At 41.2% G+C, this 27,679-nt stretch overlaps 9 protein-coding genes across 10 annotated transcripts; 5 read left to right on the forward strand and 4 right to left on the reverse strand.

Annotated features, from left to right (window-relative positions):
- Positions 1 to 37: 37 nt before the first annotated feature.
- Positions 38 to 2,383, reverse strand: LOC130691145 (BTB/POZ domain-containing protein KCTD9-like). Its single transcript, XM_057514053.2, has 8 exons — positions 2,216 to 2,383; positions 2,034 to 2,155; positions 1,139 to 1,661; positions 944 to 1,079; positions 798 to 857; positions 625 to 727; positions 481 to 511; positions 38 to 418 (listed from the first exon to the last, which is right to left on the reverse strand). Exons 1-8 carry the CDS (start codon positions 2,264 to 2,266, stop codon positions 302 to 304), a joined length of 1,143 nt encoding a protein of 380 aa, XP_057370036.1. The 5' UTR covers positions 2,267 to 2,383; the 3' UTR covers positions 38 to 301.
- A 233-nt stretch (positions 2,384 to 2,616) lies between these two features.
- Positions 2,617 to 4,188, forward strand: LOC130691142 (4-hydroxyphenylpyruvate dioxygenase-like protein). The gene is made up of 4 exons (XM_057514049.2): positions 2,617 to 3,499; positions 3,614 to 3,765; positions 3,834 to 3,946; positions 4,020 to 4,188. The coding sequence occupies exons 1-4, from the start codon at positions 2,737 to 2,739 to the stop codon at positions 4,186 to 4,188; spliced, it is 1,197 nt and encodes a 398-aa protein (XP_057370032.1). The 5' UTR covers positions 2,617 to 2,736.
- A 1,396-nt stretch (positions 4,189 to 5,584) lies between these two features.
- Positions 5,585 to 7,596, forward strand: LOC130691138 (ornithine aminotransferase, mitochondrial-like). Its single transcript, XM_057514044.2, is given in 8 exon segments — positions 5,585 to 5,804; positions 5,871 to 6,000; positions 6,081 to 6,399; positions 6,466 to 6,558; positions 6,620 to 6,892; positions 6,963 to 7,010; positions 7,013 to 7,103; positions 7,167 to 7,596. Coding segments are annotated over 8 exon segments (1,341 nt in total). The 3' UTR covers positions 7,334 to 7,596.
- On the reverse strand, positions 7,527 to 10,511 carry LOC130691125 (GPI ethanolamine phosphate transferase 3-like). The gene is made up of 4 exons (XM_057514030.2): positions 10,157 to 10,511; positions 8,059 to 10,100; positions 7,770 to 7,992; positions 7,527 to 7,705 (listed from the first exon to the last, which is right to left on the reverse strand). The coding sequence occupies exons 1-4, from the start codon at positions 10,454 to 10,456 to the stop codon at positions 7,553 to 7,555; spliced, it is 2,718 nt and encodes a 905-aa protein (XP_057370013.1). The 5' UTR covers positions 10,457 to 10,511; the 3' UTR covers positions 7,527 to 7,552.
- A 262-nt stretch (positions 10,512 to 10,773) lies between these two features.
- On the forward strand, positions 10,774 to 11,483 carry LOC130691172 (U6 snRNA-associated Sm-like protein LSm1). The gene is made up of 3 exons (XM_057514082.2): positions 10,774 to 10,938; positions 10,997 to 11,181; positions 11,240 to 11,483. Exons 1-3 carry the CDS (start codon positions 10,887 to 10,889, stop codon positions 11,414 to 11,416), a joined length of 414 nt encoding a protein of 137 aa, XP_057370065.1. The 5' UTR covers positions 10,774 to 10,886; the 3' UTR covers positions 11,417 to 11,483.
- Positions 11,484 to 11,701: 218 nt separating this feature from the next.
- On the forward strand, positions 11,702 to 13,095 carry LOC130691157 (dehydrogenase/reductase SDR family member 4-like). Its single transcript, XM_057514067.2, has 7 exons — positions 11,702 to 11,887; positions 11,980 to 12,157; positions 12,230 to 12,307; positions 12,368 to 12,514; positions 12,583 to 12,717; positions 12,834 to 12,889; positions 12,952 to 13,095. Exons 1-7 carry the CDS (start codon positions 11,763 to 11,765, stop codon positions 13,064 to 13,066), a joined length of 834 nt encoding a protein of 277 aa, XP_057370050.1. The 5' UTR covers positions 11,702 to 11,762; the 3' UTR covers positions 13,067 to 13,095.
- A 28-nt stretch (positions 13,096 to 13,123) lies between these two features.
- On the reverse strand, positions 13,124 to 14,174 carry LOC130691165 (EKC/KEOPS complex subunit TP53RK-like). Its single transcript, XM_057514076.2, has 2 exons — positions 13,687 to 14,174; positions 13,124 to 13,628 (listed from the first exon to the last, which is right to left on the reverse strand). The coding sequence occupies exons 1-2, from the start codon at positions 13,883 to 13,885 to the stop codon at positions 13,162 to 13,164; spliced, it is 666 nt and encodes a 221-aa protein (XP_057370059.1). The 5' UTR covers positions 13,886 to 14,174; the 3' UTR covers positions 13,124 to 13,161.
- Positions 14,175 to 14,445: 271 nt separating this feature from the next.
- Positions 14,446 to 16,746, forward strand: LOC130691183 (U4/U6 small nuclear ribonucleoprotein Prp31-like). Of its 2 annotated transcripts, XM_057514092.2 has the most exons (8): positions 14,446 to 14,545; positions 14,621 to 14,895; positions 14,957 to 15,240; positions 15,305 to 15,474; positions 15,541 to 15,698; positions 15,760 to 16,050; positions 16,122 to 16,346; positions 16,418 to 16,746. In XM_057514092.2, exons 2-8 carry the CDS (start codon positions 14,644 to 14,646, stop codon positions 16,556 to 16,558), a joined length of 1,521 nt encoding a protein of 506 aa, XP_057370075.1. In that variant the 5' UTR covers positions 14,446 to 14,545; positions 14,621 to 14,643; the 3' UTR covers positions 16,559 to 16,746. The 2 variants fall into 2 exon arrangements, with proteins under 2 accessions (XP_057370075.1, XP_059352393.1); XM_059496410.1 differs by lacking the exon at positions 14,446 to 14,545 and having other exon boundaries at positions 14,604 to 14,895.
- Positions 16,747 to 17,015: 269 nt separating this feature from the next.
- LOC130691126 (serine proteinase stubble-like) lies at positions 17,016 to 26,257 on the reverse strand. Its single transcript, XM_057514031.2, has 8 exons — positions 26,061 to 26,257; positions 24,136 to 24,308; positions 19,668 to 21,221; positions 18,583 to 18,665; positions 18,410 to 18,510; positions 18,038 to 18,309; positions 17,788 to 17,942; positions 17,016 to 17,698 (listed from the first exon to the last, which is right to left on the reverse strand). Exons 2-8 carry the CDS (start codon positions 24,233 to 24,235, stop codon positions 17,540 to 17,542), a joined length of 2,424 nt encoding a protein of 807 aa, XP_057370014.1. The 5' UTR covers positions 24,236 to 24,308; positions 26,061 to 26,257; the 3' UTR covers positions 17,016 to 17,539.
- Between the last annotated feature and the right edge of the window lie 1,422 nt (positions 26,258 to 27,679).

Here is a 27,679-nt window from a genome sequence, read left to right on the forward strand (position 1 = left end):
GTGGAGCTGTGGACATAAACAACAAATATCCGCACAGTTTATGTTCCACGTATATTGTTATTTTTCCTTAAAAAATCAAGAACCCCGAATCGCCCAAACCGAAAATTTTTCAAATATTAATACGTTCTGACTTCCGTAATCCAATAAATAGGAAAAAAAATATATATATAGAAGGTAAAGCGTCCATCACTAACATTAACTGTGAAAGGATAGTATTTGAAATAAAACGTTTGGTGAAAAATAAAGCTTAGTAGCTCGCCAATTCGTTATCAAAACGAACAGAGGACTGGTAGTAGACAACTCAACGAATAGCCTGAGACATATGAAGCGGATTTAACATTAATTCCAGTGTTGTGTCTTTTAAATTAGCTCCACGAAGGTTGGCCTCTTGTAAATCGCTTCCAGATAAATCGCAACCCTAAGATAACACAGGGGAAGTTATTAACAAATCATTCATGATTCCAACTATTCGCCAACTACCTCCAAGTCTGCTCCCGCCAAAACAGCTCCTCTGCAAAAAAAAAAAAAGGAAAAAAAAAAACAAACAAACATGGATAAATAAACCAAAAGAAGGAAATTTGAGCCCGAAAAAAGAACGAAAACCAAAATAAATTTCGAGGTAACCTCAAGGTGCAGTTTTGAAGATTTGCGTATTTCAAGGTTCCTACCCGGAGGTTCACACCGGCCATATTACTTTCTTCAAGAATGGCCCCTTTCATGTTAACACCTACAGCGTATCAACGAGTATAGCGATTTCGATACATAGCCTTATGGGAACTGATAAACACTTTATCTACCTTCCATATTAGCTCGACTGCCAGCGGGGTCTTCGAAATTGCAGCCACGCAGCGACGCCCCTTAGAAAGAAAGTAAAAAAAAAAAAATAAATAAATAATGCTGCGTGCTCCTATGACGAACTTCCTAAAGTACGGATCTACTTTACCTTCCAAAATAGCACATAGCATTTTTACTCCAAGAAGCTGTGCTCCGTCCATCTTTGCACCTGATAAGTCACACCGTTCCAGGTTGCACCAGCTCAGGTTTGCTCCGGAAAGATTGCAACCACGCATGCAAGCGTACTTGATAACAATAAAAACTTAGAGTTCTGTGACCATTGAGATTCCAATAATATAATTACTTTGAAATTGATGCTTCTCAGGTCAAGTTTTGACAGATCAGCTTCAGCTAGATTGACCCCTTGGAATCGGAGCTCAGTGGTTGGTGAAGTACGAACAAGAGCTTTGATAACTTCTGCCCTGGTCAGCGGTTGCTGCTTCTTCTTTAGCTTTTCGTCATCGGCAAGAGATTCAAGTTGCGGTACCAGTGATTCAATACCAAAGAACTGTGCCTCTTCTAGGACGCCTTGAACATTAACACCAACGTCAAGAATCAACTTTCCGTGACGTAAATAGTTCAAAATCGGTTCAAAGTAAGTTGGACTACGGTCGATCAGATAGGCACCGCTGGAATCTACCGAGCTCGGACTAAGGTTGAATTGACCAGAATCAATGGTAAACATGCGTGAAAGCATGCTGAAGGGTTCTTTTGCTGTTAAAGTCATTCGAGTGGTGGTGAACAATTTTCCACCAACATTAAGGGTTACCCATTCTCTTTCTGAGCAAAAATCTCCACCTTCAGATATGTATAGTAATTCATTATCCCTAGAAAGGATAGAAAACAAATAAATAAATAAAACAAAAACAAGTTATTGTTAGTTTCAGCAAATAGTTTATCTTATTTACAGGCACAGTGTCCTATTAGCAAAGATTGCATATCTCTACTGCATATTTCTAGAACCAATAATCCCTTTTAATGGAAAATGATCAGGCTACAAAAAAAGTAATCTTTACAGAAGGTCAAATGTAGCCCACAGCAACCAAAAACGTTTATATAAGACGTACCACTACATGTAACTCAAAGCAAAGACTAGTGAATGGCCTAGGCCAACAGAACTGAAATAATTCAGGATTTATTTAATTTTCTTCAAACTGTAAGTGAGAAAGAAATAGTTTAAAAAGATGATAAATATGTACCTTATGAATAAAATATCATGTATTTCTCCTCCATGACAGTTGAAAACCCTTTTTGCCTTTATTCCTAGTGACAAACTAACTGCTGCAAGAAATTCAACAAATGTTGGAGGAACAGCAATGACCTGCAAAACATGCTAAGGTATATTATAGGGTAATCAAAATAGGCAAACAGAAATTAAAACCTTTCTGCCAGTAGAATGTCCATTCTTTGATATTGTCACTCGTAGTGTCATGTAACGATTAAATTTACAAAATTTATTTTCAATAATTCTGGGAGCGCAGATTCAATGACTGTGTTGTTTGGTAAGGTTATTTTGCGGTTCTAATCCAAAGCGTTAATGGGTGCACCGATGTTTTTCTGTCTTTTTTCATAGAAGCCACAGCGTTGTCGGGTTCGATGATTTACTTAGACATCTTTATTCAAAATTCTCTTAACGAATATTTAAAACGTGATTAATAAGCTTGAGATTTTTGTAATGGCCGGAAATAATTGTGGGGATAGTTTGAACGGAGATGCAATGTTAGATATCAAAGTAAGTTTTAACGTTCTTTATTTATTTCAGACGAAAAGACTATCCCGATTCCCGTCGTCTGCTATATAGATCGAGTTCGTGGTCACGTAACCGTTACACGAACTTCTGACGACAGCTTATTACTTCTAAAACCGACGACTCAATTTCACAAAGTTACATAGTGTCTTAAAATGCACCCAAGTGCCTTGCATCATGTTGAACTGTGTGTTGCTAACGGCAGGAAGATCGTTTCCTACTTTACAGACAAACTTGGCTTTTCACTTAGAGCACGAAGAGATACGTTGTTAAGCAGCCAGTGGGTTGTTGGAAGTAAAAAATCCATTTTTGTTGTAACCGAGAGGAAAAACTTTTACCAGGAACAATCTGTGCCGTTCTTATATTTTTCTCCGCCTGTTCGTCATGTTGACACTGTCTTCAATGTAGCTTTGGAAGTGAAAAATTTAGAATCCGTAACTGACAGGATGCAAAAAGTTGGAGGTAAACTATATCATCCTGTCACAGAAGTAGAAGACAAAAGAGGAAAAGTGAGATATTCTATTGTGGGTTCCTGTTGTGGCAACATAGTCCATACCCTTTTGGACAAATCACAGTACATGGGACCATTCCTTCCTACATTTAACTGTGCTTCTGAAGATGAAAAGATTCAAGGAGAAGAACCCATCACTCATATTGATCATTTGACATATGTCTGCTGTCCTGGTGAATCACCTGGTATTATAAAATGGTATCAGGATTGCTTGGGCATGCAAAAATTTAAGACCAACCCAACTGAAGATCTGAAAGAAGGCTTGGTAATCAACGACGGTGTTGGCATGAGGCTCCGCGTTATAGACTATTGGCCCTGCGCTGAATCGGGTGTTTGCAATTCCAACCCCGATGGCATGGACGAATCTTCGTTGAAGATTGTCATTGCAGAATCTCTTCCCGGAATAGGTAAATTCGGCGTTTGTTATAATGCTTTTCATTTGCCGTTAGGATGCTCTTTTAAGTAATAATACGGACGAACGTAGTATTTCTTTAATGACGTGACGGTACACGCCAAAACAGAGAACTCGCACATTGGTGCCTTCCTCAGCGGTCACGGAGGACCGGGTCTTCAGCACATCGGCCTCAGCACAACTGACATTACCAGTTGCGTGGATGACATGATACGAAAACAAGTTCCATTCCGAACACCGCCTGCAGCATATTATCGCAACGTAATGTCATTGGACTGCCAATATCGAAAAAAATATAAATAAACCTGCTCTGAAAATTGACTTTTTAGGAACAGAAAAAGAAAGAAATCCAAGCTGCTGGTTACAACATTCACGAATTTCAGCGGTTAGGAATTCTGATCGACTCTGAAGCAGATACCAGCACAGAAAAACATGACAACAAGTGAGTCTTGTTTTCAATTCCGATTTCACTTATCCAATCGACGAGCTTTTTATAAAATATATTGTTGTGACAGGTTTCTACTGCAGATCTTCACACTTCCATTGTTCAAGGAAGAAACGTTTTTTATGGAAGTGGTACAAAGACAAGGGGCTCGAGGGTTCGGTGCCGGCAACGTCACAGCTCTAGCCCGTTCGATCGAGGAGGAACAACAGATTATGAAAAAAAAAACTGCTCAAATCTAAATTTTAATTTGATTTGAATGGGATATTATTTCTTAAACAAGACTTTTAAAGATGCATAGAAAATAAAATTCGTTATTGCCAAGGTCATATTATTTTGGGGACTTTTTCGTCGAAACGTATTTTCTCTTCCTCTCAGGTGTTGATTAGATCTCTGCGCCATAAAACAAAAGCCTCTTTCTTGAGCTCTGCTACTCTAGAAAAGAAGATGGCACATGACGAGGGGGGGACGTCAACCTTTAGCCATTGACCCCGTTTCCCATAGCTAGTCCAAGATGCCGGGTTTGATAGAGGAAAGTTAACTTGAGTACTCTCAAGTTCCTAACTATGGACTTACCACTTTCTGAATAACTTTGAAACTTGGAGTAGTTAGTACACTGATTTTCGATCTATCCAGAAACTGAAGTAACTGGTACGATCAGGTTATTATGGGTGATCTTGGACATACATAATGTTTCAATTTGGTTACCTGAGATTGAAATTTTGCACATTACCTGCAAATGATTTTCGAAGTTGACTTGCTGCAACCACTACGTGAATCTTCTTTCGAATTTCCTATGTTTGGTTAGTATATGCGAGTAAATTTTCCATGACATCTAGCGGCAGGATCGCAAAAATGAATGGCCAGAAGAAGCAAAGATATGCGCCAATATAGTGACAGAGTTTTGCCAGAACAGGGGCATTCTACCTCGCGACAGCCTACGGGAAACTCGTGCCACCTGAGACGATTGCTGCACAAAAGTGTATATACCTCTCGCAAGTAAGTTTCTTTCTGCTGTATAACTGTAACATACTACCGTTACGCACCAAATAAGTCTGACGCAAGTTTATCAATACTATTGCGTGGATTCCGTTCCAAATTATGGGATTCAGCAAGTACGTAATCTGTTTTGCTCCATAATAAAGTGTAGAGATCGATGTGACTGAAAGTGACGTCTGATCGATACGTAATGCGACGAAACATAGTATTTTCTTGGAATTTCAATGAGCCTTGATTTAAATCCGGAAGTGTTAACCTTAAATTTTTAATATACGATGCACTATAATTGATAGCGAATTTCCAAATTGTTGTGTTGAAACTTCCTTAAATTATGCACGACAACAAGTAGAGAAAATAATACGGATGTTTCACGCCGACGCAGTGGGTGCTTTGCCGAATGAAAATAACCTACCGACCTTGGATTATGTTTTGACCAAGAGCACAAAATTCGTAATCTGAGTCGGGAAATGTGTGCACCGAGTGTGGCGTGATACGAATACGTCACACACAGAAGGTTTCTGCGTGATACAATTCTAAACCGTATTGGTGCTATAAAAATTCTTGCTTATAATTATGTTTGCACACAGCCGTTGTACATGCTATTTTTCTAAAACTTTTTAGCTGAGAAATTGAAAAGAAATGGCCACGACGATGAACAAAACAATGCGGCCAATGGTCGGAATTATGAACGGCTGGAGGGCACCGTTAGTTCGTTCGAAAGCAACGAAAGTATCGGCGGCCACAGCTGAAGATATGTCCGTTTCCATGGGAGCCGCATCAGAGGCCATTTTCAAACGCGAAGACAAGTACGGAGCGCACAACTATCACCCTTTGCCCGTAGCCCTCTGCCGAGGCCAAGGTCGGTTCAACTTAATAAGTCAGTGAAGTCGTCTCCATGATTGTTGAATGCGGTAGTTTGATTCAGGAGTGCGAGTTTGGGATGTTGAGGGACGCGTCTACTACGATTTTTTAAGCGCGTATTCAGCCGTCAATCAGGGCCACTGTCATCCACGCATCATCAAAGCTCTGCATCAACAAGCCGACATACTGACCTTGTAAGCAAATAACTATTTAATATGCCTTGTGATTACTGCGCACTTCTCTCAACTGTAGGAAAAAAATTGTTTCTTATTAGAACTTCGAGAGCATTCTATTCGGATGTTTTGGGAGAGTATGAGGAGTATGTTACGAAGCTTTTTGGCTACGATAAAGTTCTTCCAATGAACACGGGAGTTGAAGGTGGAGAGACGGCTTGCAAATTGGCTCGCAAATGGGGCTACACAGTCAAAAAGATTCCCGACAACCAGGCCAAGATTGTTTTTGTCGAAGGCAACTTCTGGGGCCGCACCATGGCTGCCATTTCGAGCTCCACAGATCCATCCAGCTACGCCGGATTTGGCCCATACATGCCGGGCTACGTCATCATTCCTTACAATGATTTGGGCGCTCTAAAGGTGCATTACTCCATTTTTACATTCTGCAATTTCATACTAATTCTTTTTATTTTTGGTAATTAATAGACGGCTTTGGAAGACCCGACTGTCTGCGCATTCATGATGGAGCCGATTCAAGGCGAAGCCGGAGTGGTTGTTCCTGATCCCGGCTATCTCAAAGTAAAAACTTAATCTATTTTTTTAAAAATAGCATGACAACGAACGAAACTTTAACTTATAGGGTGTAAGGGAGCTTTGCACGAGAAACAAAGTTCTATGGATTGCCGATGAAGTGCAAACAGGCTTGGGTCGGACGGGCAAACGCTTGGCCGTCGACCATGAAAACGTAAAGCCAGATATTTTAGTCCTCGGTAAAGCCCTGTCCGGTGGTGTTCTTCCCGTCTCCGCTGCACTAACCAACGATGATGTCATGATGACCATCAAACCTGGAGAGCACGGTTCGACATTTGGCGGAAATCCTTTGGCCTGCAAAGTTGCTATGGCAGCGTTACAAGTACTAACACATCTACGTTTCCCTATGCAATGCCTTGAAATCGCGTTTAACTAAAATTACCCACCCACAGGTTCTTGAGGAAGAAAAACTTGCAGATAATGCAGAAAAACTTGGTCAAAGATTTTAAGGGGTGAAATGCAGGAACTTCCCAGCTCAGTGATCAAGTTGGTGCGAGGAAAAGGATTGCTAGACGCCATCGTTATCCAACCAGGTGACAAGCGAATTGTTATCATTTAAGTTAAGCCAAAGACTAATCTTCGTCGTCGTTATCTAGAATTTGACGCCTGGGAAATTTGCCTACGGTTGCGTAACGAAGGATTGCTCGCAAAGCCAACTCACGGTGACATTATTCGTTTTGCTCCGCCATTGGTCATCAACGAGAAGGAAATGCTTGAATGCACATCCATCATTAAAAAAGTTGTTTACTCGTACGTCAAATGAAACACAAATTCGCTTCCTAAATAATCCTTTCATACGAAGATATTTTGTGAGGGCTTCCTTTTCGTTGCGATTGTTTTTCTCTTAAAGCCAGCATCGGAAAACAATTTTCCAATATCCCCGTTCTTCTGTCTGTTATCTTTTCACTTCTTCAATTGAATTATTCAACAAAAAATTTTGAACGATTTTGGTCGGATTGGGTAAGACGAGAATGAAATATATTTACATCGTTGCCTGAAAAAGGAATAAAGATGCTATGATTCCTATCGAAGAGCAAACGGCGAAAAGTAGCTCGTAGAGAAGCCGAGGAGCGAATATTTTCCAAACCATCAGATGTCGGCGATGCAGGGCCGCAGCGCCCATGCAACCAAACAACTAACGGTAACGCAGGTAAGTAACTAACGCTATCTTTTTCAAATAAAAAAATTTTGCTACTTACGCGCACAGCATGAAAGAAGAGGATGTAGAGCCATCCATTCGCTAAACGCATCCGCGACTCCTTGTTCTTTCGGACCGTAGTTGTTGACAGGGCCGCGATGGGTACAGCCATGGCATGCAAAAGCATTGAGAAGGCTGTGCTGTAACTAACGAAGAACGTTGGCAACACGTTAGCTAAACCGCCTTGGCTGTTGGCGTGTGAGAAGCCTACAAAAGCTGATTCCCTATCAAAACAAAAAAGAAACAATTGAATATAATGCTGAAATGAGTTACTTGTACTGGAAACATACCACGGAATGCTGGCTAGGCTAGTGTGGTGCCCACTGGCGAAGAAACCATGCAAGGATAAAATTCCGTAGAGAGGCCACATCTCTTCGCTGCTGCTGGCCTCAGCGAAGAGTTGCGAAAACAGCACGATACTGACAAGTGTTAATATAATACCTGGCGCCAGGCCGTCGCCAGCTAAAAGAACGGCAAGGGTTGACAGTAGGATCACCATGTCCGATGTTTTTCTGCGGTAATTAGATACCTTGGCGTGCTCATTATCGATTACAAACTGATAGATATCACGGGCTAGTTTTAAGACAAAGACAGAATAGAATACTTTTGGCAGAAAAGTTAATGCAGCTGTGTCGCCACCCAAAAGGAAACAGGCGCTTTGCACAATCCAATGGCACCAGACGATGGCAAACAGATATCCGATTTTCTGATCGACTTGAAGGTATCGGGTAAGAAGTAAATAAAGAACAATGCAAGATACGAAAGCCAGGGACATTCTTTGATACAGCATCCAGTTGGATCCTGAAAGACTGGTAAGACTACGATGGAGGCTGTGTGCTTCACAAACAGGGAACTGCTCTTCCCGGCAACGAAAGAAAGCCAACCCCAATCGTACAGACAAGCTCAATCCACTTCTGATTATAAGCTGGCCCGTTTTACGCTTGAAGAAAAGGGGTAGCCAGATCAGTGTTTGTGCTAGGAAGTGAACTACGTATGGTTCCTCAACAACAAAACTATTTGAGGTATAAGAAACAGCAAGGAAAAATGGAACTAGGGAAATCAAGTGGAATCCCTTAAATCGCATAACACGCATTGCCATAGTCAAATATATCAAAACTGGTGCTAAGCTCAAGCCAAGAATCACCATGATGTGCAATCGTTGAAGTAAAAGGGAAAAGAACGCCCCGGCAACGCCAATGTAACTGACAGGCTTCATGGAAGTCGATTCGCAGTCGATGAGCATAGTTGCATTCAACAGCAAAGAAGAAGTAAAAATTGCCAATCCAACAATGATGGAGATTACGTCGAAACGAGCCCACATTGAACGACAGATTTCTTTAGCTTCTGAGAGGAAAGTCTGTGCCGTCGTTATGAATTCTTTAAGCTTTTCATGGTTGGGGCAACAACTTGAATCAGATGAACAATTTTGGAAACATCCTTCAATTTTTTGTCCTTTGAAGAGATCGGAGACATGTGTGAACTTGCTGCTTAGTTGTTGGTATTCTGCCTCTGGGAAAGGCGATTCACGCCTATATGTTTCCAAATAACGCCAAATTTGTTTGGCGTTTATGTACAGGGCATCGGAGAAGTATGATAACGCAATCGCTAAATTATCTTTTTCACTGGTGTGGATTTCTTGCAAAAGTTGCTCGGGGAAAACGAAGTCTAGTATCACTGAACCTAGATTTGAATAAGGTATTGGTATGCCCAGCAATATAGACAAGGTTGGTACAAGGTCTACTTGGCTGACAACTTGCGTCTTCGAATCATTGAATTTTATATTCCATCCAGGACTGTAGGCAAATAAACCAGCGTTGATTTCGTCTGGGCTGTCACCACCATGATCACCAGTTCTTGTCATCCCATGATCACCCATGACTAGTAGCAGCGTTTGAGAATTCATGTTGCGTACAATTTTTTCAATTAAAGAGTTCATCTCTTTTAATTTTCGGGGCATGACAGGATGTTCGGGCCCGTAACGATGACCTGTATGATCGACCCCTAAGCAGTGAGCGATCAGCAAATTCCAATCTGGTTTCAAGATTTCCGATACCAAATGTCCTTCCACTCCCCGATCGACGGTATTAATGTCCCACACATCAAATGATGGGAATGGATAGGATCGATGGAAAGAGTTGGGAAACAATCCCATCCAAGTGTCATCACCCATGAATGTCACATTCAAGCCAGATGAAGTTATTTGGCTCAGAAGATTGTCTTCAATGAGTTCATCACTTGCAAAATTGCTTCCAACATCAATGAAAGTTGGTAAACTGCCTGTAGTTATACCCTTCAGACGTTGCATTGTAGAAGTTGGAGGATCTGCGACAAACTGGTAAAATTAAGGGTCATAAAATAAGCTTTCATGTGTTGAAACTTATTGCATACCTGATATAGAACACCATGGTCATCTTTCAACAACTTGTGCACAACAGGAAGATTATTTTGGTAGATGGCTCCATCACTTGTGGAATCATTGTAGGCGAGGAAATCATATCGGAGGGCATCGATAAGTAGAATTATTACTTGCCTGTACTTGGGATCCAAACAACAAGAAACACCGTCGAACGCTGTAGACTTCAGATGAACTTCACGACGGATTAGCAAGAAACCTTGAAGAAAGTGCAAAACACCATTGGAGTACAACAAAAACAGCCAGGCGAAAAACACCGTATATCTTTTTTTCATTTCAGATTTCAGTTTTTAACAACAAAACTTTTTAGTTTTGCGGCCAAACCATTTCGTCGTTTATTCTACTACTTTCGAATTATTTTGCAGACTAACATTGCGAGGTAGACAAACATAAAAATCTTTAGCATCTGTAAATTGATTGATAGAGCTTGAAAAACACGAATTCTTGAAATCTTGATAATTATTCTTTAAATACGATAAATTGGAAAAATATTAATTTTAAAAATATTTTGATAAGCATTCAATAACGTTGAAAATTCAACGCTGGGGCAGGTGTCACTAGAAGCCGTTCGTTCCTAGAATTTTTTAAAATTCATTAAGCAGACGAATTGACGCATGCCATTTCATAAGATACGCATGCACTCTTGACCCATCAAACTGCACGTCTAGCACGAGTTTTGTTTTAAAAGCTAATGATATCTAGAAAATGAATGTCGCTTCATTACCCGGCACGGCGACTCTACTTGAAGATTTGGACAGTAAGTGTTTGCCACTAAAACACCTAGTTGTTATGATGTAATGTTTACCTATTTTCAGAAAAGGTCATAGTCGTACTTCGCGATGGCCGGACGTTAATAGGATATCTTCGAAGTGTGGACCAGTTTGCCAACTTGGTCCTTCATAAAACAATTGAGAGAATTCATGTTGGGAAAGAATATGGTGATATCCCACGTGGAGTCTTTATCGTCAGAGGAGAGAATGTTGCCCTCTTGGGTGAAATTGTAATGCTATAACTTCTTAAATTTTGGTCAAGTCTTACCAAGCCTCTGTTGACTATAGGACTTGGAAAAAGAGGAAAGAATTCCTCTCACACAAGTTGGTGTTGAAGATATCCTTGAAGCCCAAAGACTAGAACAAGAAGAAAAACAGGCCAAGGAAAAAGTAAGAATGAAGAGACTCAAAGAACTAGGACTACAATCCACTGTTGCAGATTACACTCATGATGATGCTTTTTAGTTTTGAAGCTTGTGAAAATTGTTTTGATTCGTGACAGGGAAAACAAATAAACGATTCCTTTTGTATACTTTGGTGTGTTAAATTTGGGATTCATTAAGGCTTCAGTTTTTTCACTTGCACAAATTCAGTTGGCATTTGTGAAATTAGAAGTTTTGAGCAGGTGAGTAATACCTAAAAATTTCAGGTGTTTTAGCTCTAACTAAAAAGAAATCTAAAAGCTACGCTGTGATTGGTTCATCCAAAGCTAAAAGAAGATCTATAAGCCCCTCCCACTTCATGTTGACAACATCAGTCACTTGATAAAATTTACTTGTATAAATAGTTTGCTACTAACCTGATTATCGTTATGATATTGAAGACTGCTGGCATACTATCTCGACGATTCCTGTTCACCACTGCGACTACAAAGATGAGCTCTACTGCAAAAAAATTAGATGGCAGAATTGCAATAGTAACAGCTTCAACAGATGGGTACATATCTATTGTTTACATTGTGTTTTACTCGAACTTATATAGATACCGTTGTATTAAATGTTTTTTTGTGTGTGTTTGTATTTTTCAAGAATTGGCTTTGCGATCGCCAAGCGATTAGCTGCAGATGGAGCACAAGTTGTTGTTAGTAGTAGAAAACAGAAGAATGTTGACGCTGCTGTTGCTAAACTAAAAATGGAAGGGCTAACTGTCACTGGAATGGTTTGTCATGTTGGTTTGAAGGAAGACAGGGAAAAACTGATTGAAAAAGTACTATTATTTTTGATTATTTGAATTATGATACCCAGTTTAATTCCCATCACTATTTACTTTGCTTTTTAGACTGTTTCTCTTTTTGGAGGACTAGACATTTTGATAAGTAATGCTGCAGTAAATCCTGTTTTTGGACCAGTGCTGAGCGTAAGCAACCAATAATTACAATGATTGTTTCACATGATTAGCCTCAATAATTTCCCTAAGTGCCCTGAAGATGCCTGGGACAAAATTTTTGACATTAATGTAAAGACAGCTTTTTTACTGGCTAAGTCTGCTGTCCCTCACATGGAAAAGAGAGGGAAAGGATCCATCATCTTCATCTCTTCAATTGCTGGATTTCAGCCATTCTCAGTAAGGATTCTGCTCCACGTTTCATGTTCCGCAATGCTAGTCCTAACGAGAAATTAAAACCATTATAGGCTCTAGGGGCATATTCTGTAAGTAAAACGGCACTACTAGGCTTAACGAAAGTGCTAGCACAAGAAGTTGGACATAGTGGCATCCGCGTGAACTGTATTGCACCTGGTGTCATTCAAACCAAATTCAGTTCAATGGTAACAATCAAATTTGCTTTCTAATTTACCTCTACCATCGATGGGCGCAATTCAATTCTTAAATTTTTTTTTCTTTGGTTGTCTGTGGTTTTGTAACTATACATTTTGTTGCGTAGTTGGTAGACAACGATGCCGTACGTAACAAAGTCCTTGAGGGCATACCGCTTCAAAGGTAAATATATTCCTTTAAAAAAGACTATGAGGTGAACCTAACATTTCTGGAAATTTTTGTAGGATTGGACAACCAGAAGATATGGGAGGATTGGCTTCCTTTTTGTGCTCCGACGACGCTTCTTTCATAACCGGGGAAAATATTATTGCCGCTGGTGGAGCTCAGTCAAGACTTTAAATCACATACAACGTATTTTTGTATCATAGAGGGCTTACAATAGCACTAATAAAGATATTATTCCGGGTATGAAAGGAACTATTTATTTAAAGAACTTAACCGGCCATAGAACGCTTTCGACCACGGAGGCGAATTTCATCAAGTTTCTTAAGGGTTTCTTTACCATCTTTCTTATTTGACATCAGGTATGACTTGAGGATGATTTCAAATAAAGGTTCAGAATTGGGATGAGTGCTTAACATGGCTCTCTCAAGAACATACAAGTCAACACCTTTATCTTCAGCTGAATGGTCAATAAAGCTGAGGCCAAAATCAATCATCGTAAGCTTAGAAATATCACCACTTCTAATCAACATATTAGAAGTAGTTAAATCCCCATGGATGATGTTTTGTGAATGCAAAAGACCAATCGTTGTTCCAATAGTTGAGGCCAATTGATCAAGATTGCTTTTTGATGTAGGATCTTTGATATAATCTTTGACAGTCACACCATCAACAATGTGTTCCATCATTATATGGTTTAGTTCCATATTGACACAGTACACAGTTGGAGCATGAACACCTATGTACACAACTGATTTAATTTGAAGCCAGTGCATAATAATTACGTTTAAGATTACCTGCCAAGCGGCAACGGACAAGTGAACGAACTTCATTTTTAACTCTTTGGGTTGAAATTTCTCGGTCAAGATGAGGATGTCTGTAACGCTTCGGAAACCGTTCTTTGACGATGCAAGGTTTTCCATGAAAAGAACCACTGTAAATTTTTGCCTCAGAACCCTGTTTGACCAAAACATAGGGCTGCTCTTTCATATCCATTTTCGAAGAATTCTGAATGTTTTACCGGTAAAATTATTCAGTCAACTCCCATGCTGATGGCAGACGTAACTACGTTTTGCGAGGGAAAGTCGGTAAAACGTGGGGTTTTGGATGTTGGTCTCGGAAACTGGTGGGATGCAGTGCGGGATGACTGTGCGGGCTGCGGGACAATGTTTCATTTTCTCCCCTTAAACACTGCCACGGTAAGACCCACGACCGACTCATTCGAACAAAAATTATTTAGTGACATAACTACATTCGAAAGTAACTGTGTGGGTTAAGACGGAATTTTCTTCTAGTGATGGGGAGAAACTAAGAATTACCTTTGACTCGTCCATCGAGGCGCTTTCGGCTAAGTCAGCTTGACCAATCAACTAATTAAGTTTTTAACGCCACAGAAAGAATAATCCTTTATTTTTAGTGAATTGTGAAGATAACCTTACCAGAACCACTTACACTTTAATTAGAACTTTTCGCCTTGCAGAACCTTATTTCCTAGTTTACGCAACACTTTAGCAGACTACGCCTTTTACCCAGGCGATTTTTGAAAATAAATGCTTATGCCATCTAGCGGTCTGCTAGTTAAGTAAGCAAATTGTGGCAGACTATTTTGATTTTGATGTATTGTGTACGCATAGTTTGCCTTCTTAGTTTTTACCGGTAATCCACTTGTTTAAATTTTATGTACGACAATCGCATCGTATTAAATATTTTGTTTCATATTTGTTATTATAGGAATACCTTAATTTGTCTCCAAAATGTCGTTGGCTGACGAATTACTTGCGGATTTGGAAATGGATGATGAGGACACTCACATGGATGTAGGGATGCAGCTTCCTGAACCTTCAGTTGAAGTAAAAACGGAAATCAAGCAAGAATTCTTTGTACCACCGGTTGCAAAGTTGACTCTTGATGATGTTTGTAAACTGAGAAATTCACCCCAGCTTGTCAGCATCCTGGAAGAAATAGAGAAATACTGTGGGCAGAATCGCACGTCTGAGAATATTCAGGTATATTTCTGAATACCATAAATAAGAAGTAAATATTAACCTTTTTGAATGTTATAACTAGGGTCCTGTAGAAGCAGATCCAGAATATCAACTTATTGTTGAAGCAAATAATTTGGCTGTTGAGATTGACAATGATGTCAATGCCATACACAAGTTTGTCAGGGACTTGTATGCCAAAAGATTTTCAGAGTTGGAGTCATTGGTGGTGAATCCATTGGAATACATTACAACTGTTAAGGAACTTGGAAATGAAATCAGCCAAGCTAAGCATAGTACAGTATTGCAACAGAATCTTACCCAGGCAACCATCATGGTGCTCTCTGTGACAGCCTCCACCACACAAGGGTAACTTGTTTTTTAAGGGACATTTCAATAAAAACAGGGTTTTATGTGTGTTTGCATTACACAGGAAACCTCTAGATGGTGCGGAACTGAGTAGGGTCATGGAAGCTTGCGACACTGCTTTGGAACTAGATAAATGCAAAACCAGAATCTATTCCTACGTGGAGAGTCGCATGACGTTCATAGCACCAAACTTGTCAATTCTAGTTGGCGCACCCATTGCTGCCAAGTTGATGGGTAGGAAGATCTTATTAATCTACAGAGCACAAACATCTTTATACTGTAAGGTTTCCTGCATTACAGGTGTAGCTGGTGGATTAACGGCCCTTTCCAAAATGCCAGCCTGTAACATCCAATTACTCGGTAATCAAAAGCGTACCTTATCTGGATTTTCTCAGACAGCCACTTTGCCCCACACGGGTTTTATCTTTGAATCGCCAATCGTGCAAGATACACCTCCAGTAAACCTTGTTCTATTTCCGGCACAAAATGGCTGCTCTAATATTTCGATTTCAATTGTAGGATCTTAGACGCAAAGCAGCACGTTTGGTTTCCTCGAAATGTACTCTAGCAGCTAGAGTGGATGCGTTCCACGAGAGTTGCGACGGGACTATTGGGCGCAACTTTCGCGAGGATGTCGAACGTAGATTGGACCGACTCCAAGAGCCACCGCCTGTGAAGGCTATTAAACCATTGGCGGCCCCGTTGGAAGCCCCTCGGAAAAAACGTGGTGGCAAGCGTGTTCGCCGTATGAAGGAGAAGTACGCCCAGACTGAAATGCGTAAACAAGCAAATCGCATGACGTTCGGAGAAGTATGTCACTTCCTTGTTCTCTGTTGCACGTAATTCGAATGCGAAATTACCGTGTTTTTCTGTGTGTTTAGATTGAAGAAGACGCATACCAAGAAGATTTGGGCTACACCCGAGGCATGATGGGTAAAGGTGGACCGGGTCGCATACGAGGACCGACCATTGATGAGAAGACGAAAGTGCGCATTTCGAAAGCCCTGCAAAGAAATCTACAGCGTCAGCAAGCGTATGGAGGGGCTACTACCGTCAAACGCCAAGTGGCCGGTACGGCTTCCTCTGTGGCTTTTACTCCGCTCCAGGTATACCATTTGTCCTACTTTTCTCGACCTACGTACGTATGATATCATTATTGTCTGTTTATTTGTTCCAGGGGCTTGAAATCGTTAATCCGCAAGCAGCTGAAAAGAAAGTTAGTGAGGCCAACATTCGGTACTTTTCAAACCAGGGTACCTTCTTCAACGTCAAAGACGTCAGCTCAACGCCGTTACCTGGTGGCAGTTCGACTAAGTAGAACGAATCGCGAGTAGTTGTGATGTCGTATTTTCTATTCTGTCGCCATGCCTGTTGACTCTTCGGGATGAGGTGTATGTACAATAAGCCGGCTCCGTTATTTCGTCTTTTTCATGCACACGATTTTTTTCATTTTATTTTGCTCATTGCACTTGAAAGATTTTTCATACACCATGATGCTTCCTAGTATTTTTACGAAGATTGCAAAAAAAGTCAACAAATCAAATACATCGTCATTCAGAATAGAAAAAAAAGTAGTATAGCGGTCTGACATAACACGCGAGGTCTGTACACATTGTGACACGTAGTCACCGTTATTGTCATAATAATATTACCATTTGTTTTAATAATAATACTAATAAGGCATCGGGAAGTTGAAAGAAAATGAAGGATTTGAGAAGGAAGATGAGCAGATGAAATTTAAATATAAAAAAGGCACTATTCGCTACATTTTTACATACAAGTGTTTTGGGGGCGTTAGGTGGACATCAGTCGAACAGGTTCGCGATTACCTTAATTGGTCGTATGTAGTCACGAAGGAGAAACAACATAACCTGTTTCCTGTTATTCCCTCCACTGGATTCCTTCGTGTCCTGCTCGTCTAAAAAAAACAGAATAAGGAGAAACAAAACCAAAAAAAAAAAAAGTGGGGAATGTTTGAGAGCGAAACTGGATCATAAAAGAATTAAAATAAATAACAGGAAGGAATGCTGGAAAAGCAGATAATTTAAACAAAAAGTGGGAGAAACAGCCATAACGGTTTTGGATGTATATCTGGCTCGATCCATCACTGGTGTCACATTAATTCCATCATCTTGTCGCTGGATGGAATTAAATTTTTGTTTTAACTAAATACGGGAAGTTAGTGTTGGCTGTTGTCATTTTCTTTTCTTTTTTTTTTTTGTAGTTTTGTTTTGTCTTGAAACACACGTTGCGATAACAAAAAGTGTAGATCTCTTCCTCCCCCTACATTAGTTAACATTTAAAAAACAATAATTTTGTCGATCCATTCACGGAATTCGCTAATCCTAGTGTAGACACCGGGTTGATTGGCCTCGGCACACCCAATCCCCCATGAAATGACACCCGCCAGCACCCAAGACTGTCCCTCTTGAATGACCATGGGTCCGCCACTGTCACCCTGTTCGATTGCAAGAAACAAAAATAGATTCGTTCTCGTTATCATCTGCACACGGGGTTTGAAAAATGAAGCGTCTTGAACGGATATACCTCGCAAGAATCTCTTTTGCCATCGGCATATCCGGCGCAAATGAAGATGTTGGGGATGTGCTCGACGTAGCCTGCTCGTCGATACATGCTCTCACAATCCGTGTTATTGATGACTGGTACGGAAACCTGCTGCATCTTTGATGGTAGAGGTCCATCTGAAGAGGCAAAGTAATCCATTAAACATCAAACAATCGTTTTTGAATCGTCTGTATCCCCATTTTTTTTAGAAATAAGGAAAAAAAATACGTACCTTCGTATAGACGTCCCCATCCAGTGACGTAGGCCGTTCTGCCAACGAAATCGACTTCACTCGGTGGAGGTAAGCAAATGGGAACAATGTTGGGCTGGAATCGAACCGGATCGTAGAAACGCAGCAGGGCTAGATCGTATTCAAAAGTACGCGAATCGAACTGCGGATGCGAAGCGACGATCTGCACTTTGCGTTCGATGTAAGGGTAATCTTCTTCGTCGGTAGCTAGGTCGTACTCGCCCATCCTCAATAGCAAATCATCCGGTTGAACACTGTAGGGGGGGGGGGGAAAGATGCACAAGTGGACCGCAAAGATAAATACATTGAAATTTTATTATTTTCACTGTTGATTGTTGTAAATAAAATGCTTACTTGTCGACACAATGAGCGGCAGTGATGGCCCAGTTTTCGTTGAGCAAAGCGGCTCCACATTTGTGCAGGAAAGTGGCCGTCCTCCATTGACGAAGCGAAACCTTTGAATTTTTCATGTCAAACTATCAATTAAAACCGCAAACGAAAGAAAGTTGGACTCGTTTAATCCATACCTGCCACGGCCACTGGCCGTACTGAGTTGTCGTCCCGCCGACGATCCTGGCAGACGGATATTGGTATTTGGGCCGGCCGCAGACTGCTCCACATCGATGTACCGAGAAAAAAAAAACAGGTTATGTTAATAAGAATCAAAAAAGACACACCGACATTGTTGTCTGTACAACTACAATCGAATCAAGTGCATCCCACAACATTTTTTTATAGTTCAACTACAACTATAATACGATTGCGGTTGAAAGTCTACCATTAAAAATTTGGCCTATTGAGGTTTAATAGGCAATCGTGCGACATGGAAGTGTAGGGAAGCGTTTCATTTTGTAGGGTGCAGAAAATAAAATTTAAAAAAAAAATAAAAATTCTCTAACTAAATTGGAAGCTATCAAATGAAATTAGCAACCAATAAGAAGGCGATGTTACCGGTTAGGTCTATCGATGGTACTTTCACTTCCCTTAAGTTAGAAAAATGAAACAAAAGAGAAGTTTATCATTCCTCGCTCTAGAATAAATAGATTTGCAGAGATCAAAGACCGTGAACGATATGCTTAGCACATACACACACGTACATCGGCCAGCATGTTTTCAATGATGTTTTCCGCCTTTATGTTTCTGTAGTCAAGCAAAGAGGCCAATCACGACATTCCCATGACATTGAACTTGAAAAAGTATATAAATGGGGGGGAGAAAAAAAAATGAGGCGGATAAGAAAAGATAAAAAGACGGAGGGGGGGGGGGAGGGTTGACTTGATGAAGAAGAACCGACGGCGCTGTGGGCACAGTCCCCAAATAGAAATCCGTCAAATTATACACTACTGTTTTTTACTTCTCATTTTTTTTTTTTAAGACCTTGAGTGTAACAAAAAAAAAGTCCCCGTTTTTTTTTTCTCTTGAATTCCAAATCTTTTCCATTTAAACCGAAAAGAAACACCGGCAACAGGTGCAAAGTCCCTCATTCCCTTCCTTAAGACACAATCAATGGAAGTTTAAAAAAAATAGATTTAAAGACGCCAAACACTTCAAACAAAAAAAAAATGAAATAGAAAAAGAAATTGAATTGAAAAAAAAAAAAAAGATGTCGAACCTTCGCGGTAATTTTGAAATTGAACAGTTGGTCCTTCGACGGTGTCATTCAATTCGGCCAAGGTCGTCGACACGGTAGCCGTCGTCGTTGCGGGTTCTTTGGAAACGGGTTCGGCCGTGATTTCCACAACGGGCGTTTCAGTCGAAGCGGACGAAGTTTCCGGCACAGCGGTAGATTGTTCCTCCGGAACCACCGCGCTCGATGGCGCAAACGTGACAGGTAGCGTTGAAGTACTAACCACTGTACTAGTAACTACCTCGACAGTTGGACTCGCAAGCGTCGTGCTAGTTCCAATAGTTTCAGGCTCAACTGCTGGACCGGCCGTCGTTATCGATACAACCGTCGTGTCCGGAACGGACGAACTGCTGGCCGTAGTTGGAGCAGCGCTCGTAGTGGCCGGATTCGTAACCAACTCGGTTGCGGGCGGAGCGGGGGCCGTCGTCGTCGTCGTCGTAATGGGGACTTCGGGTACAACAACAATACTTGGCAATGTAACAACATCTTCCTGGACTTCTTCCGTCACATCCGGTACAACATCGGTCACTGCCTCTTCTACTACGCCGACGGTGGTGGTTAGTTCGATAAATTCGTCCTCGGTGGAGGACGGAATGTCCGTCTCGGCCACAACGGGTTCCACCGCCAGTTCTACCCCGGGCTCTAACGAGGCGGATGGCAAATCAGTGACAGGTTCTAAAGTAGTGAATTCATCCTGTTGGAGCCCTTGCGGTGTGTCCGTGGCAATAGGCTCTTCCGGAGCCGACGTGCTGCCAACGGCTGTTAATTCAGCTGAATGGATTAGGGCAGGTTGCACAATGATCTCTACCGGTGGTGCAGACGACACCACCTTGGTGCTGGGTGAGGCCGTGGTGGTAGTAGTGCTAATTTCCGCAATGGTAGTAGGAGCAGGGAGTGTGGAAGTGGAGACAGTAGTGTCTACAACGGTGGTCGTTGTGCCACTCGTGGTTATTGCGGGTGTGGTAATGGTAGTACTAGTAACGGAAGCCTCTGCAACAACAGGTGAGGATGGCAAATCTGTACCTATGGGCTGTTGCGAACTGGATGTTTGCAATGTCGTTAGGGCCGCTTCTGTCGTCGGGACGGACAGGTTCGCAAGGAGGGTGGACAGCGGCGTGGAAGCCAAAATTTCGGCCAATGTCGGGCCACTTGTTGATGCGGTAGTTACCGGAGCAGACGAAGTCGCGGTGATGCCCAACGTGGGAACTGCGGGTGTCGTCGAGGGCAACTCGTTCAAAACGTTCGGATGTTGCGACGTGATGGACATGAGGAGCGTCGTCAAGGGCGAGGCGGGTGCCAACGGAGACGTTGTGGAAAAGCCGATATCGTTTGCGCCGTTGAAAGCTTCGGTCGTTGTGGTCGAATGGAAGGGCACAGCATCGGAAGGTGCGCAACACGAGCCGAAATAAAATCGATCGATGCACGTGCCCAAATGCTGGCCGTTCATGCGCGTGCAATCCATAGCGAACATGCAAGTGCCCAGTTGACCTGTTCGAGATTTACAGGTGATGGGTCGGATGTTCCTGCCGAACGGCGAAACTAAATTGAAAAATACAAGATAAAGAATTATTTTAATGTTTTAATCATTTGAAAAATGAATTTATTTTTAATCAAAACGTCTGCAAATGGCGCATTCGTAGAAATCGGGTAACGCCCTTCTTTTTTTTTTTCTACGTTCAAGAGGCTGCGCGTTTGTGTGGCCAGCCCACGTTATCGTCAGGTACCGTTAAGGCCGTTTTCTTTTTGACCTGCTATTGGCCTTGACTTGGTCATTGCCTCCCGTTTCTTTCTTTTTTCTTTTTTCCCAGTGTGTGTGTGTGTGTGTGTGTTGGCATTAAATTATTCGACCCTCCTTCTTTCTTTCGACATCAACTTCTTTGAGATTTTCCCCTCGGAGCTCTGAAAGACGTTCAGGTGATTCACCGTTTTCCCATTTATTCCCCCCACTCGCCGATGGCCTTTTTCGTATGTGTGAGCTCGCAAAAAAAAAAACAAGAATTCTAAATTCAAGTCCAAAACTTCTTCTTATTTTTCTTTGGCTGATCGAATGCGTAATGAGGTGCGGCATGTGGGTCACTTGGTCACCGGTCATTCGGGTGGAGTCGCGCGTGTTGCAATCGCCTCCGCATCACGCAATGGGTGAAAAAAAAATAATAATAAAAATAAAGTCCCTTCCAAGTTCCTTGATTTCCCTGTTTCGCAATTACATAATTTCCCATCGCCATTTCGGCTCGACCTCGATTGTTCATCAATTTACGTCAGACACACATACACGGAAGTCGGCTGCAAAAAAAAAAAATATTCGTCTGTTTTCTCTTCCGTAACGCCTCGTTCTTCTTTTATTCATTCGTTCTCCTTCCTTCTCGTGTCGCCATGGCTAAAAACCAAAGGAGAAATGGTCTTCCCACTTACTGACATCAAAAATGCGGTTTAAATATTTTATTTAAGGGGGGGGGGGGAAACCCAACAAAATGTTAACGTCTTTTCATTTTTCCCAGGACGTGTCGAGTGTTCCTGAATTTGGCTGGCACGTTCCAGTTTGTTTTTCTTCGAAAGAAACGAAAAAATATAACAAAAAGTGAAATGAGAAAAAAGATAAAGGTCGACACCGTCAACAGCCACATGACGACAGGTAAAGAAAAATTCTCGCGCTTCAGGTGCCCTTCTCATCAAAACGTCTTGCCTACACACAGCGCGCAAAGTTCAATAACCTCAGCCTATCCAGTCTCTCCCCACAGGTTGTCGGGCGAAAAATAAAAAAAAAAAAAAAAAAGAAAGACGGTATTTCAAACGCAACTTGAGGCGAAAGAGAACAAAAGGTGGGGGGATAATTTTTGATGACTAGACAAGCCAAAAAAAAACAAACAAAAAAAAAAACACAGCAGCAGCAATTCAATATATGAACGAAAACAAAAAGAAAATCTTTTCCCTTTTTTCTGCTTATGGAGCCCGTAGGAGTCCGGAATTCCACGACGCAAAGTCAAGGTGGAAGGTCAAAACATAAAAAAAAAAGTAGAAGCCGCTAACGATGAGCTTCTCATTGGCATAGGCAAAAAAAAAAAACCCCACAAAAACAAGAGAAAAAGAGCTAAAACTGGAAGTGAAATGGAGGACTAGCGTGAACTGAAGAAAAATGACATCGTAAAGGCGTCGGTTTGAACGAGGGATAATGTTTCGCTCCATCATCATTATGCAACCATCAGTAGCACGAAAGCATATAGAGTTCAATTATTATTATTTTTTTCTTTCCTATTCTAAAAAAAAAATAATGAGAAGAACATTACTATTAGAAGTCCCCGGCATGTAACGAACAGGTCATTTTCCATGCACGAATTGTTAGCTCGTCCTGTCGTCACGTTTTCTTTCTCCAGCCACTCAGCCGAAAGTTCTAACGGTACCCCCACGAGGTTGTCTTTTAGTTCTTATCAGCTGTAGCACGACGTGTGGTACTCTTGCAACACATCTTCTCTTCTTTTCTTTCTCTTTCTCTCTCCACTCATCCATAAATACGTGAATAATAATGAGAGAGAGTACCGTCATCTTCCGGCCTCGTTTAGCGCGCTGATTATTTTCACCTTTACACATCCGACTTGACGAAATAAAAAAATTTCTTCACGACCCTATGACGTCGTCACTCTCTGAACTCAACTAAAAATGGCGAAATAAAAAGGAATTCTGGGTTTTTTTTTTTCCGGCAACGCCAGTGTTGTCAAACTGTCGAACACCCGTCCCCGACATAGACGGATACGTATACAAAAAGGAGTTAGGGTTCATATATATACAAAAAAAAAACCACGAAAAAAAGAAAAAAAGAGAGAGAGAGAGAGAGAGAAAGAGACGTACCGTTAGAATTTGGTTTTTTTCTTTTTTTTTTTAAATACCGGTGCGACGCGGGAGGGGAGACCATTGTATAGATTTTTATGCATGTACCGCTCTGGAACGCATAACACACATAATGTCAGCGGCAAGAAAATAAGGCACTTTAGGGCTTCTTTCTTGTTTTGGAATGACCTCAATTGAACCAGCTCTATACATTTTGATACAGTACATTATTATCTATAGCTTCTTTACGTATCAGTAGACGGTACGTAATTGCCCTAACGTCAACGTTTTCAAATTGGTTTGTTATACATTTTTTTAAAGAAGCGCTCATTCAACGAGTTTCTCTCTTATCTTTTTTTCCGTGTTTCCACAGCCGAATAAGTCGAATGATTACGAAAACATAAAAATGAAGTCAGACATTTCCAGGTCAGCCTCAATTGTTTTGCACGACACCGAGGACACGCTACTTTGCGGCCGGCTATTTTTTCCCCAATGCAGACCGCATCGTTGTTTGATTGACACTACACATCACGATCTGTTTTATTTTTTCTTACCCACCCGCCGTCAGCTAAATACGTGATCATTTTACGGTAAGGCAGAGAAGAAAAAAGAAAAGAAATGTTTGACTTACTTGCCGGGTTGATTGATACGGGCCCCGCGTTCAACGGCGTGATCGTGAGCCAATTCAGGGTCACTGTCACCAAAACGCACCACCGCACAGACGCCATCATTGTGTGTGCTTTCGAACCGGTTTGAATGGCTTATTCTGATCAAAGGTATATTTGCAATCTCCAACTTTTGTTCCTGGATTGACACAGAAAAAAAAAAGCAAAACAAATATTTGAAATCCAAAAATTCACGACGAACACGTTGATTGAAGACGTTCAAAATGAAACTGGTTTTCAAATAAAAATGTATGCCAATTCAGTCTAAAAATCAAAGATTTGAGTCTAAACGAGTAGTTCAACACTGTAAAAGGCATTGCGCGAGCTGTCCAACCCAACGGAACCCTTTCGTTTCTCACGTCCGGCCCTCTCTCCCCGTTTGGTCCGTTCCACTGCTATATGTGTCAGTTATAACGCAATATAGCCAACCATTCCAGTTCCCGGACACAATTATGTTTTGACAAAGAAAAGGTCAGTATTTTGTTTTCATAAATTTCTGTTACGTTTTGGCAGCGTGTTGACACATCTTTATTATACGAGAAGAACAATAACATTTCCCACTCTTACCCCCCGCTGAATAAAAAAAAAGGTGTCTGTTCCTCTGGCTTCTATTTGTATACAAAGAAAAATAAAATAACACTAACAATGATAAAGTGTTTAATTTTTTTTTTAAACCCGGATTTTCGAGGCTCTCCGTCAGTGATGTTCACGCTCGAATGTCGCGTACACGACCTCTTCATTTAAAGATTCGTCTCGCTCGCACTTTCAAATGAGTTAAAGTGAAACGTGAGTGTGTCGGAAGAAATGAAGAAAAATGAAATGCAGAAAGAAGATTGTCTAATAAAAAAAAAAAAATCACGACAGTCCAAAAAGAAAAGAAAAGAGGGACAGCTGGAGGCGCAAGAGTCCGGGAGGGTACTACTCCCGCTCCCCGGTCGATGTCCGCACCGTTTTCACACGCACAGCAAAAACATAAGTTTTCTTTCTTTTTTAAATGTACACCACTAACAAAAAAAACTGAGAACAGACGTGGGGCGGCCACGACGACGTCGACGCTTCTTTTGAAAAAGAAGAAACCAACATCTTTGCTGTTCTCAACCTTGAAAATTAGTTGTGGTTTATCTCTCAAGTGCGTGCGTTTGTGTACCGATGGTGGTGTTTTCTCGCTATTCTGATTTTACAATGGCTTACGGATGATGCGCGCAATCTATTCTCGATGATGATCCGTTCGTCCCTTTTTTTTTTGAAATTTATTTTCATATTTTTTGGCGGTCACTCTTTTGTTCGTTCAAATCACTACACGCCCACGCGTACACACCTCTTCTTTAACTTCCGTGACCAAAGTGCCCAATCTTGCACCTTGCAAACGTCGTGACAAAAACATAACCACAATAAACGTGAATTTTTTTTTTTTTTGTACATACGATGGCCTCGCGAAAATGATGGCCCCTCGTCAAAAATACGTGAACAACACACGAAAGGGAATCTTTTTTAAACTTGCTGGCCAATGGTCCGGGTACTACGCGGATCATTGAATGCGAATCGAAGCCTGAAAGATCCTCTTATCCGGAATATTTTTCTTTTTTAAAAAAAAAAAAAAAAAAAAAAAAAGAGCAAAGAAGAGCCGGAAGGAAAGATGGTGACGAAGGCACTGGACGTGTACAACATTCTAAACGTGAATTCATGCGACGCCATTGAAAATAAAAAACGAACAGAGCGTCTACCCCATCAGCGACGACAGTAAAAAGACGAACGAAAAAAGACAAATGAACGCACACAAAAAGAAAGAAAAAGAAAAGTCACATGCAGCTGGCGTCCGCCTTTCAGTGTGTGTGTGTGTGTGTTTGGATGCTACTATACAACTTGGGTGCACTGGACAGAGTTCACTCACCCTGGAATTTTGGATACGCTGGCCAGCTCGTGTGTGTGCGTGGATGATGCAAGTTCTTCGAGTGGTCAGGCCCTTTTTCTTTCTTTTCTTTTTTTGGCGTGACCAAAGTTCAATCAGGTCGTTTCCGGCAACACCAGGGCTCACCAGTCGGTTGAAGTAGGAGACTTATAAATGAAAGGAGGAGCCGGATCAACAAACGTATCCAACTTGGCTCGATCACTTTTGTATTGACTGTCGATCCATCCGCGGCCCGGAGCGTAGTTTGAAAATAAGGATATTCGAAATTTCTCTTGAACTTCCAACGAAAAAAAAACAAAAATTTCAGGGAAGAGCCGGAAATGGAAGAACAAGTTGAAAAAGCTTTTTTTTTTTTTGGCAAGAAGAAAAAATCAAAAGGAAAAAAAATGTGGGGTAAAGGGAAGTAGAAGAGAACGTGTCTCCACCGGTCCGTAGCTGGACACTGACTGGTAAAGCCGAGCGGTTCGTCCGCTTGCCAGTATGTACTAGGAGTCTGATTTTCCAGGTACAGCTCTTACCTGGCCGACAGGTGGAGTTTCTTCCAACGATTCGGCAAAGCCCCCCCCCCCCCCCCCCCCCCCCCGGGTAGCGATTTGTCTCTTCTTCTTCTTCATTCCTTTCTTTTCTTTCTCTCTTCTCCATTTTTTTTTTCTTTAGTTTATTAAACCTTTTTCTTTCTTTTCGCGATGGGAGGCGTCGCTTCTCGAGGAATGCGAGCGGAGAAAATGCAACGGCGCGGAACGGGCTTTTTTTTTTTTTTTTTTCAAAGTGAAGGCAGTTCTCATCATCGCGATTCACCAAAGGCGACGGAAGCGCATTGATGCTAAACAGACAAATAGCAAATAACAATAAAAAATGAGCTGTCTGCAAACAAAATCTAGAGAAAACGGCCATTGTGTTGCGAAATCGGAAGGATTCTCCATTACGCGGTTACGTCGTTCTTTTTGTTCCGGTATTGAGAGAAACCTAAAGTAGTTCAATATGATTATGTCCTCATTCATTTTAGGTTTTTTTTTTTATTAAACAATTCATCAAACGATTTCAAGTTTTTTCGAGCCCACATTTTGCAAACATCGGTGAAATTCAAATTGCGAATAAGTGATGTAATTGTTTTGTTTTTCTTGTCATTCTCCATCTGGCATGACGCAAGTTAAAATACCCACACTCCGTACAGGATATCGACCTTTGCAAAGGAATTTAAACATTTGTTTTTCTCCTTTGTTTTCTATCATAAATTTTCAGTTTGCTGTTTCAAAGGGTGTTGATGTCCTCGCACGACTTATAAGCCGCAATAAAGTACGAAAAAAGTTTAAAAGATTGTTAATCTACCGCTTTTAAATGAGACGTTTGCGACTGTAGAATGACTTTAATTTTTTTGGCCGTTGTACACCTCCGCTGCTGGACTGCTGGTGGAACCCACTGGAGCGCTAAGGCTATCCACAGCCCATCTGTTGGGAGTATTTTGCCTTCGCATTTCAAATTAAATCTCTTTTTTTTTTTTAAAGGAAAAATTAAATAAATTTTTAAAACCCGGCCTTTGCTGTCTGATTTTTGCTAAACGTTGCCACGGACGACCAAAGACATATTGACCAGGAAGCAGG

The sequence above is a fragment of the Daphnia carinata genome, chromosome 1, assembly GCF_022539665.2.
Source record: "Daphnia carinata strain CSIRO-1 chromosome 1, CSIRO_AGI_Dcar_HiC_V3, whole genome shotgun sequence".
NCBI lineage: Eukaryota > Metazoa > Arthropoda > Branchiopoda > Diplostraca > Daphniidae > Daphnia > Daphnia carinata.

Coding starts and splice junctions, on each gene's coding strand:
- LOC130691142 (XM_057514049.2), top strand. CDS start 2,737: ATGCACCCAAGTGCCTTGCATCATGTTGAACTGTGTGTTGCTAACGGC. Junction 3,500..3,613: donor AGAATCTCTTCCCGGAATAG/GTAAATTCGGCG, acceptor ACGCCAAAACAG/AGAACTCGCACATTGGTGCC. Junction 3,947..4,019: donor ACAGAAAAACATGACAACAA/GTGAGTCTTGTT, acceptor TTGTTGTGACAG/GTTTCTACTGCAGATCTTCA.
- LOC130691165 (XM_057514076.2), bottom strand. CDS start 13,885: ATGGATATGAAAGAGCAGCCCTATGTTTTGGTCAAACAGGGTTCTGAG. Junction 13,629..13,686: donor TGTCCGTTGCCGCTTGGCAG/GTAATCTTAAAC, acceptor TTGTGTACATAG/GTGTTCATGCTCCAACTGTG.
- LOC130691157 (XM_057514067.2), top strand. CDS start 11,763: ATGATATTGAAGACTGCTGGCATACTATCTCGACGATTCCTGTTCACC. Junction 12,158..12,229: donor GGGAAAAACTGATTGAAAAA/GTACTATTATTT, acceptor TTTGCTTTTTAG/ACTGTTTCTCTTTTTGGAGG. Junction 12,308..12,367: donor TTTTTGGACCAGTGCTGAGC/GTAAGCAACCAA, acceptor AATTTCCCTAAG/TGCCCTGAAGATGCCTGGGA.
- LOC130691125 (XM_057514030.2), bottom strand. CDS start 10,456: ATGAAAAAAAGATATACGGTGTTTTTCGCCTGGCTGTTTTTGTTGTAC. Junction 7,993..8,058: donor AGCCTAGCCAGCATTCCGTG/GTATGTTTCCAG, acceptor TTGTTTTGATAG/GGAATCAGCTTTTGTAGGCT. Junction 7,706..7,769: donor TCTTCTTTCATGCTGTGCGC/GTAAGTAGCAAA, acceptor CGTTACCGTTAG/TTGTTTGGTTGCATGGGCGC.
- LOC130691183 (XM_057514092.2), top strand. CDS start 14,644: ATGTCGTTGGCTGACGAATTACTTGCGGATTTGGAAATGGATGATGAG. Junction 15,241..15,304: donor ACAGCCTCCACCACACAAGG/GTAACTTGTTTT, acceptor TGCATTACACAG/GAAACCTCTAGATGGTGCGG. Junction 15,699..15,759: donor TCGTGCAAGATACACCTCCA/GTAAACCTTGTT, acceptor TTTCAATTGTAG/GATCTTAGACGCAAAGCAGC.
- LOC130691145 (XM_057514053.2), bottom strand. CDS start 2,266: ATGACACTACGAGTGACAATATCAAAGAATGGACATTCTACTGGCAGA. Junction 1,080..1,138: donor TGAGAAGCATCAATTTCAAA/GTAATTATATTA, acceptor ATTGTTATCAAG/TACGCTTGCATGCGTGGTTG. Junction 419..480: donor TGGCGGGAGCAGACTTGGAG/GTAGTTGGCGAA, acceptor GTGTTATCTTAG/GGTTGCGATTTATCTGGAAG.
- LOC130691126 (XM_057514031.2), bottom strand. CDS start 24,235: ATGATGGCGTCTGTGCGGTGGTGCGTTTTGGTGACAGTGACCCTGAAT. Junction 18,666..19,667: donor ATTTCAAAATTACCGCGAAG/GTTCGACATCTT, acceptor GATGTGGAGCAG/TCTGCGGCCGGCCCAAATAC. Junction 17,699..17,787: donor GCAAAAGAGATTCTTGCGAG/GTATATCCGTTC, acceptor GCAATCGAACAG/GGTGACAGTGGCGGACCCAT.
- LOC130691172 (XM_057514082.2), top strand. CDS start 10,887: ATGAATGTCGCTTCATTACCCGGCACGGCGACTCTACTTGAAGATTTG. Junction 10,939..10,996: donor TCTACTTGAAGATTTGGACA/GTAAGTGTTTGC, acceptor ACCTATTTTCAG/AAAAGGTCATAGTCGTACTT. Junction 11,182..11,239: donor TTGCCCTCTTGGGTGAAATT/GTAATGCTATAA, acceptor TGTTGACTATAG/GACTTGGAAAAAGAGGAAAG.